We start from the raw sequence: 9,985 nt of genomic DNA on the forward strand, positions 1-9,985 counted from the left end.
GTAATCGGTATTACTATTTTAGTTGTCTCATCGAGTTTGTCTCATTGAGTTTGTCTCATTTTCTTTATGGTATATTTTCTCTATTTAACGACTTATAGTATTCTCTTTTTCAAAAACACTTCATTTGCATATGAACTAACTCTTAAAAGCTGAAATTATGAATATGGAGCAATCTTAATGGGATAGAAGTAGTTCGTAAATTTTACAGTTTTCTCAATAGCAAAACATTAAGCTCTTTTATAATGTCCTGATCCAATATCCACTTTCATGCCTTTCTTTTCGCATAGATTGTTGCTAGTGTAACACCATGCTCTTAGGCTTTCGGCACTAAGTAGTATTAATTATTACAATGAGGTATCCAACTATCCATGAAATAATATATGCATGGTAGAAGAAGCCCGGTGAGTTAAAGACCCTTATTAGAGTCCTCCCTATTCGCCCAAGTGAGCTCATAGACCTAGCAAGCGAAATCCATGGACCGATGAGCACCAAGGAAATTAAACATCTTACTCATTTATAACTTTTGATCATTGTCATAGCAGTCTGGACTCTATACATAACCATGTACTCTTTCCCCTAGCATCAAGAATCAATGGTAGGGGTGGCTATGGAAAATTCATTAGCAACGATAACTTTTACCTTGGCAAATTATATATAACCAAGGAGAGTAAAGTTGGGTTTCTGCCTACAAATTGCTTCTTCAACATGTTGTACATACATATAATGGTTTCTGTAGTTGCTCTTAATGCACCTGTTGAAGGAATTACAAGATACAGTATACCAATTGGTAAGATATGAATGCATAAACATTAACTACTACGAGTTTACAAGTTATTTCAGCTATTGCCAAGTTGCAGAACCAATTTTAACCAATTCATAATGTTATAATCAAACTGTTGATATTTTTCCAATATAAACAAGTTCTAGCTGTTAATATTCAAGAATTAAGGAGCAGCAGGCCAGTTACATCAGAAATTAGCATACAATTGCAAGACTGATGCAGCCAAAGACAATTACAGCAACCATACGAGGATTTTACCTCTAGTTGGCTGAACTTCACATCAAACATAAGACGAACAAGTAGACGTTAGATGCTACACTGCCTACATACAATTCAGAAACTTGTTTCTCCTATATTGTGTTGTTCACTAGTTCACATCCCTGTCGTATAATGAATAGACTCCCATATTGTGTTGAACACTAGTTCACATCCCTGTTGTTGTATAATGAATAGAAAAATGAAGACGGGTGGTGGATAGGATAGGATGAAGTGGTGATCTATTTTCAGGCAATCCAACCAAGCACAAAGGGTGAGATGGGCATGTTCAAGTCTTCTATAACTCGATCAACCAACTTGAGGTGCCGTTTCTGTCCCAATTAGATCCAAGTATGCCAATAAATTTGTACAATGCTAAAAGGAAAGATAAGTGAGATTAGACTCTCAACATGTTGATGAACCAAGTATACACCATCATCAAAATACATTCCTGTGGCATGCTCAATCAGCTTGAGCTACCACTTTTGTGCTACCTAGATCCAAGAATGCCAATATAGTTGCACAGTTTTAAAGGGAGAAATGGGTGAGATGAGACTCTCAACATGACAAAATACTGAGCACACACCCACATCAAAATCAATACCTTGGGAATCTTCGAGCTCTTCTAAAGTCGGATCAACCAACTTGAACTGCTGCAAATGTTTAACCAAACACAAACCAGCCGGAGAAAAAGCAAGAAGGTCTTTACCAACTGTGAAAGGCATTGAGAATAATTTCTCCCAAGAATCATTACCATCTTGTTGCTTCAGAATCCAAACACCATAGGACTGATCACGTGCACGACAAAGCAACGATAAACACCCTTTCATCTCATAGCAATCAAAATCAATATACTCACTAGGTGAAACCGTCACTAAGATTTCTCTACACTTTTCGTCTACTAAATTAAAACAAACAACACGTTGCTGAAACGAACCCCCCGATTTGAAAACATACCAATACAGAGAATCACCAGCAAACACTCCCTTCACAATACCCTCAGACTTAATCAAATCATCCTCACCACTCGAAAACTCTATCTGTTTCCACTTTCCTACTCTCAACGAGAAAACCCAAAACTGGGTACGCGATTTATCAAGACTATCATCCTCCTCATAAGGGCAAAATGCCGCGAATATCCTGTAATCGTCAAGAGCTAATGCATAACCAAAACCACATTTACACAACCATTTACCAGAAGGAGTGCTAATTTTACGATATTTACGAATACAAGGGTTCCACAAAGCAAAACTATTGACATTATACCTATTCTCAGAAAAATACAGACATATCAAACCATTAGAACAACCTACTTCTGTTGGTTTTCGCATAGTATAGCTCAATTGAGCATCCAATTGAACTAAATCTTCAAGATTTTTATTGTGTTCATCGTAGGATAACAAATAAAAATCACGCCAATTAACAGTATTGTTGGAAATAAACTTAGATATCAAAAAATGAGGAGATATTGAAGAAAATTGAAGGTGGTGTTTAGCGAATTCACAAGTAGAAATAAGATTATACCAATTCTTACAAACAGATTTGAATCGAATTAGGGATTTTACCGGGAGTCTGGGCAGAATGTGGTCGAAGATCAAGTCATCTGGAATGATTAGGGTTTTGAGAAGCTCGTGATTCATCTTCAAATTAGGGTTTTAGAATCGGAGTTTGCCCAATTTTGGTTGAAGTTGAAGTTAAGGTAAGAGGGAAGATTCTATACAGTCGTTTTTATTTACTTCGAGAAAAATTCATATTTTAAGAGGTGTAGAGCGTTGACTTTTGATTTATTGAGCCGAGATGAATTGAATTGAAGTTAGCTTAACTGAGTTGAAGTGACTTGTTTATGAGAGAAAGAAATTAGGAATTGAACTGATGTTTATGAGAGAAGAAAATTAGGAATTGAACTTATTTGAATAGAACTTAACTAAACTGAAATTAAGCTGAAAAGAACATACCATAACTAGCTAAGGCATAGTGGTAAGATAGTTGGCCAACTCACAATTTTTAATTAATACTCCGTAAGGATTAAAAGAAAAGCCAAATACTCTAATAAATAAAATATCTTATATAAGTCTCTTAATTGGTGTGAATTAAGAAGTTAATAGAGTCCGTCTTTAAAGCTATGGCTTTTTTTAAATAGATCGTTGATTTTAGGTTGACAATATTATTGTACCGGAAAGAAAACCCTACAATTACATAATTGATTGGCCCGCAAAATATTGGGTAATTGTGAATCAAGTGTTAGTTCCTTTGCTACAGAGAGTCCAATTGTGATGTGGATTGGCTCGTGAACTATGGGGTAATAGCGAATCAAGCGTTAGTTCTCTTTGAATTCAAAGCGGTCGCTCGAGATCTTAATGTCGTTTTATTAAAAAGACTTGAATGGAGTAGCTTGGCCAAGGATGGTTCCTAAATAAGTTAGCTTCGTAAAGTTGTAAATTTGCAGGTTTGCAATAAGCCACTGGCATTAGTTGTTTTCTTATTTTCCTCTGTTTTTCTTTTCGTTTGTAAAGAACATAATTGATGATTGTAGTTGATAATTGCCAATCAACTATTGAATTGTTATTTCTATACATTGTAGTATAACATACATTTTCAAGTTATAATTAATACCTTTGATTAATAAGAGCTTGTTTGGGATCATTTTTGGTTTTCAGTTTCCTGTTTTTTTGAAAACCAAAACTAAAAACAGGAAACAAGAAAATAGTGTTTCTACTTTTCTGTTGTCAGTTTTCAAAATTATCATGATTTTAATAAGTTTAAATAATTTTTGATTCATTATGGGATATATATCATATATTTTTAAGAAACAGAAAACCAAAAAATAGAAAAATACAACAATGTCAAACGAACCCTTAGTTTATTGTTTTGCTTACACAATTTTACTCAATTTGGGTATAATTTCATAGCCAATTTATGCACAACCTATGTTTACTCCTACCAACATACTTCTTTTGCCATACCGGGATTGTGGCAAGCTTGTGCCGGGCTAACAATTATTAAAATAGATTCACTGGCTCTCTTCTATGATAATGTAAATTAGAGCTGTCAATTCGGATAAACGGATCGAGTTAGTGTGAGTCGGGTCATGCTTGAGTCGGGTCATACATCTTATCGGGTTTGGGTCGGGTTTAGGTCGGGTTTAGGTCGGGTATCACTCGGATCGGGTGAAAAATAGGTCGGGTTATATTCGGGTCTTTAAGGGTTTAAACGAGTTAGGGTCGTTCTCGGGTTCGAGTCGGGTTTGGTTCCAGTCAATTATATACGGGTTATAATCAGGTCGGGTCTTTCTCGGGTTCGAGTCGGGTTCGATTCAAGTCAATAATTTGCGGGTTATAATCAAGTCGGGTCATTTCCAAGTCAATAATAGCAAGCTTTTTTTTAGTTATTTCATATGGCACAATGCCCATCTTGAATTTTAATTTCCTAGAAAACCATATGTCACATTTCTCAATTGTTTCATCCTTGAAATTTGTCCCTAAAAACATATTGTGAAACTAACCTCTTAAAATTCAAAGTGAAATATTGAAGGAATAGAGTTAGGATCGGATTCAATTTTCATTCCAATACCAATATGAGATAACGACCTATACATATTGATTCAATAACAAGTCGGGTTGAATTTGGGCCGGGTTAATAACAAGTCGGGTTGATTCGGGTCGGGTTGAAATTCGAGTCGGGTTTGTAGCAGGTCGGGTTAAATTCGGGTCGGGTTAGGAAAAAATAGGGTTAAATTCGGGTTGGGTTAGGAAAAGATCGGGTTGAATTTGGGTCGAGTTAGGAACAGGTCGGGTTGAATTCGGGTTTTAATGGGTTAAAACAGGTTTGGGTCAATTTCGGTTAAGGCCGGGTTCAGTTCAAGTCAATAATTTACAGGTTACATTCGGGTCGAGTCGTCTCTAGGTCAGTTAATGTTCGAGTTCGGGTCTCAAATACTCGGGTCAACTCGGATCTAGGATTGGTTTCAGTTCGGGTCACCATTTTTTTCAGGTTCGAATAGGTCAGGTTAGGGTCGGTATTTCGGGTCGGGTCAGCTTTTGACAGCTCTAATGTAAATCAGATTAGTTATCTTTTAAAAGCAAATGAATTACAAATCTTGGTATACCGTTAGATAAGATGTACTATATGATGCTACACAATAAGATCCTTAATTTCTTTATTTATTGTGAAAAAATCATAAAAGTTGTTGATAATTTTCCAATATAATAGTGTCAATATTCAAGAATTGAATATGAAGGTGTTTACATTACAAAATCATACATAAAATTCCACGATTGACATTATAATATTTCATAAATGATCCTTGCAACCCACAACCAACATGACAATAGTTATAAATAAAGTTAGGATTTGACCTCTGGTTTGACCTCTGGTTAAAACTTACAGTAAATTCAACACATCAAAAACAAACCGCAAGCAGAAACTAGAAAGACTGATAATAGTCCAGCTACAATGCCGACATAAGACGCACATACTTTGCTTCTCAGATGTGTCATTCGCATCACTACCTAGTACCTACATCATTTACCGTGGTAGTATATGTGATGAGACAATAAACCATTTCCATGCTACAAAGATCCAAACAAGCAAATATACTCCCTAGTTTTAGAGTTCTAAAAGGCAAAATCAGACTCTCAACATGCTGATGTGCTACTAAATTTGCAAACCCACCAAAATCAATACCTTGAGGAGATAATCCATTTTCATACTACTTTGGTTTTTTTTTTTTTTTTTTTTTTTTGACACAAAACACCAAAGAGCTTCATTAAGAAGAAGGAAAATCAGGGTACATCAAGAGTAACAGCACACTCGACAAAAGGTGGAACAACATCAGTCCACAATTGCAAAACAGTAAAATTTCTACTAGAATTAGCAAGAGTATGAGCGACCTCATTCCCATTTCTACCCACAAGACAAAGGGAGAAAGACGAGCAATAAGAAGCAAGCTTTCGAATGTCTTCGATGATAGCACCCGCAGCAGATTTCACCTTCAGGTTCTTCCTCAGTTTATGGTAAAGATTCGCACAATCAAGTTCCAAAACCGAGTGACTGAAGCTAGCATCCAAAGCCATACACAAAGCATTTCTAGCAGCCATAGCCTCCGCCACTTCAATTTCATAAGTGCCTACCTTCAAGCAGCATGTAGCCATCAAAACTTTCCCCATACAGTCCCTCACCACAGCACCAAACCCCACTACATTATCAGCAAAGCAGGAAGCATCAGAATTAACTTTGACAAGCCCAAGGCTCGGAGGAGACCACGAAGAAACAGCTCCAGCAGAGCAGCTCACACTTGGGGCAGAGGCCTCGTTGGCTTTAGCATATTCACCCACCAGGCTCGAAGCTTTCACAAGGACCTCTTCAATTGGGGTGATTCTATTCTCGAAAACAAAAGCATTACGCTTCAGCCAAATTCCCCAAAGAAAAGCCCAAAAATAATCCCACCAGAGCTTCTCTTTATAAATAAGCAGTTAGAGAACATATCCATCCAAAAAACAGAGAAAGAAAAGTGCGAGGGAAAATCCAAACGAAGAGGAGAAAGATACCATAAAAGTTTGGCTTCAGGACAGAGGAAAGGTGAGTGGGCCAAAGTCTCAACATCGGAGCCACAGCACTGACAGGTGGTATGCACAGCCATACCACATTAGGAGAGGGAACCCCTAACAGCCACACTGTCATGGAGCACACGCCAGCCAGACAATTTTATCTTCGGGGGAATATTTGCACCCCAAAGCCTCTTCCACACACAATCATTCACAGTCACAGAGGGGGAAGCACGCGTCACAGCCATGGCCTTCAACTCAACATAATAAGCACTCCGAACAGAAAAATCACCATTTTTGGTGAAGTGCCATGCCCACTCATCATCCCCACCAAATCTGGCTAAGGGAATTTTCATAATTTCATCAACCTCCCACGCAATAAAATGAGTGTTCAAAATCTCATGGGACCAGTCACCATCACTCAGTAGTTCACAAACCATAACAGGTTTACAGCCAGGTTAACATAGTTCCAAAGGGCGAGATAAGACTCTCAACATCCTAATGTGCTACTAATTTCTCAAACCCGCCAAAATCAATACCTTGGGCATGTTTCACATGTCCTAGAACTGGGTCAATCAACTTGAGCTGTCTCTCCAAAGGGCGAAACAAGACTCTCAACATGCTGATATGCTATTAATTTCACAAACCCACCAATATCAATACCTTGGGCATGTTTCACATCTCCTAGAACTGGGTCAATAAACTTGAGCTGCCTCTCATGCTCTATCAAACTCCTGCCAGTTGAGGAGAAAGCCAAATGTCTGAAGGCATAATAAAAAGGAAATGAGAACAATTTTTCCCAAGAATTAATATCATCCTGTTTCTTTAGAATCCAAACTTCACACAACGAAGGATCATACCCATTCTCATAGCAACGCAACAATAAACACCCTTTAAAAACCTCAATCTCAACACAATCATAAAAACACTCAATTGTCACCGGAAATTCTCTTAACTGTTCATTGACTAAATTATAACAAATAATGCGTAACAAACCTCCCGATTTGTTGACATACCAATACAGAGAAGTATCAACAAAAACACCCTTCATACCACACGCAGAGTAAAAAATTTCGACATCATCCTTCGATAGACAAATCTGCTTCCACTCTCCTAGTGTCAACGAGAAAACCCGAACCCGGGTACATGTATCAGCATATGAATAAAATGCACCAAAAATCTTATAGTCTTCGAGAGTTGATGCATAACCAAAACCACAATTCAACAAGGTTTCTCTAAAATCAGTGCTAATTGTACGACATTTACGAGTAGCAGGGTTCCACAAAATGAATTTAACAGTTCGTAAAGCTTCATAAAAATAAAAACAGATCAAGCCATTACAACAACCTACAACATAATATTCATGATTGAATTCGGGCAATTGATAATCTAATTGAGCTAATCTCATATTTTCATCGTGTTCATCGTAGGACAACAAATTGAATTCACGGAAAATACCCTGAATTCCAAACAAATCCTTAATAAGTAGAAAATGTGGTGATGCTGATGAGAATTTTAGATGAGATTTGGCGAATTGAGATGAAGAGATAAAATTATACCAACTCTTACAAACAGAATTGAATTGAATTAGGGATTTTACCGGAAGTCTGGGTAGAATATGCTCGAAAATCAAGTCGTCTGGGATGGCTAGGGTTTGTGAATTCGAGAATGGAGGTTGAATTCCGCCCAAATTTGGTAAAATTTGCAGATTCCAATTTGTACCCTCCATAATTTCTTGCTCAAAATTGGGAGAAGATAGTGAAATTAACAAGTTTTGGAGTATGAAAAATCTCAATTTAGGGTTTGTATGCCCCAAATACTTCACTAGATTTCTACCTCTACGCCAAATGGCTGGAGTGTTATTATTGTAAGGGGTTGTTTACTTGTTTGGTTCAAAACTACAATATTTCTCTAAAAAAATTTAATAGGAGTATGACTGTATGAGTACTCCATTTTTTTACAACGAAAAAAATTTGACTTATACACTCTCTTAAGTCTCAAGTATGTTTAAGTATGAGAAAGCAAACCATACAATAACTTGTAATTATTGTAAATATATGTAAGAAACTAAGAATTACTCCGTAGAAAGTGACATAAAAAAATTAGAAAATGTTATACATAGCCCTTAGGGCTACATATAAGCATTGAAAACATTCTTGAAAATTGTTTAAATTTAGAAAATCATGACAATAACACACTAATTACACTGATTTACGCGTGTTTTTATCATGAATTCCTATTTTTATACAATTTCCAAGAGTGTTTTTAATGCTTATATATAGCCCTAAGAGCTATATATAACATTACCCAAAAAAATTACTCAACTAGAACTAAAAAGTGACAAAAAAGTAGTACAATTTTTATTAAGAGCACCCACAATGGTGGGGAGCACCCTCCCCCCAACTCTCTCTCTTTCCTCCATTTGAGCTACCTCACCATTGTAGGAGGTGACTCATTGGTAACCCATAGGTTGGGGATGCCCTCTCTGGCAGGTCACCTGACGCCTCGGCCCACGTGAAGCTCAACTCATCTTTTCATTTTATTTTTTTTTTTGCCATATTGTGAATTAAAACAGTACTAATAAATCATGGTGAGGTATTGATAAAAGTACGAGAGAGAGTAGTGGGGTTACTCACCATTGTAGGAAAAATAAAGGAGTGACTTAAGAGAGTGACTCAAGAGAGTGAAATATGATGTGGAGGGAGAAAAGTAGGGAAGAGAAAGTAGCGAGCCACTCCACCATTGTAGGTGCTCTAAGAGCGGGACTAACTATCCATAAGTATTAAGACTTGGATTTTACTGACATGGCACAGGTCATATCATGTTTTTTTTTTTTTTTTTTTTTTTTTTTTTTTTTTTTTTTTTGCATATCAAGTTTAAAGACCTAACTACAAAATTTATAGAATTGAAATAGATAGGTCTTCGTGTACATATATAAAGCACAAATGAAAGTCAAAGTGGTGTTTATGAATAGTGGACAAATCAAGATATGACATTTAATTTTAAAACGATGGTTGTGCAAAATACAGTAAAACATATAGGGGTGTTTGGCAATTGACTTTTTGCCTAGCTTTGGGCTTTTTCGTTTGGTCAAACAGTCAAAGAATATGTTTGGTAGTTGACTTTTTTTATTGGCTTTTAAACTAGCTTTTCCGCCAAAAGCTAATAAGAGTAGCTTTTTCTATTGGCTTTTGGATTGTTGGCTACTTTATCACTAATAAACAACTAACAACCATTGATAATTTTACCAAACACTTTTGTAAACAGGCGGCTTAAACAATAACTTAAAAGGCCAATTCATACAGTTAATACTTCCAGCTAGTCAAACAAACCAACAGCCAACCGCTGATTGCCAAACAACCCCATAGTCATATGGGATATATTTAAATTCCCTCGATTTATGTAC

At 36.6% G+C, this 9,985-nt stretch overlaps 3 protein-coding genes across 3 annotated transcripts; all 3 read right to left on the minus strand.

Moving 5' to 3' along the window:
* Window positions 1-881: 881 nt before the first annotated feature.
* Window positions 882-2,747, minus strand: LOC145627205 (F-box/kelch-repeat protein At3g23880-like). Its single transcript, XM_081679601.1, has 2 exons — window positions 1,641-2,747; window positions 882-1,411 (listed from the first exon to the last, which is right to left on the minus strand). Exons 1-2 carry the CDS (start codon window positions 2,674-2,676, stop codon window positions 1,335-1,337), a joined length of 1,113 nt encoding a protein of 370 aa, XP_081535727.1. The 5' UTR covers window positions 2,677-2,747; the 3' UTR covers window positions 882-1,334.
* Window positions 2,748-5,817: 3,070 nt separating this feature from the next.
* LOC145628090 (uncharacterized) lies at window positions 5,818-7,019 on the minus strand. The gene is made up of 3 exons (XM_081680414.1): window positions 6,785-7,019; window positions 6,583-6,708; window positions 5,818-6,491 (listed from the first exon to the last, which is right to left on the minus strand). Exons 1-3 carry the CDS (start codon window positions 7,017-7,019, stop codon window positions 5,818-5,820), a joined length of 1,035 nt encoding a protein of 344 aa, XP_081536540.1.
* Window positions 7,020-7,150: 131 nt separating this feature from the next.
* LOC145627207 (F-box/kelch-repeat protein At3g23880-like) lies at window positions 7,151-8,514 on the minus strand. Its single transcript, XM_081679602.1, has one exon. The coding sequence runs from the start codon at window positions 8,306-8,308 to the stop codon at window positions 7,151-7,153; it is 1,158 nt and encodes a 385-aa protein (XP_081535728.1). The 5' UTR covers window positions 8,309-8,514.
* Between the last annotated feature and the right edge of the window lie 1,471 nt (window positions 8,515-9,985).

This window comes from Chenopodium album, chromosome 4 (genome assembly GCF_948465745.1).
Source record: "Chenopodium album chromosome 4, dcCheAlbu1.1, whole genome shotgun sequence".
Classification (NCBI taxonomy): domain Eukaryota; kingdom Viridiplantae; phylum Streptophyta; class Magnoliopsida; order Caryophyllales; family Amaranthaceae; genus Chenopodium; species Chenopodium album.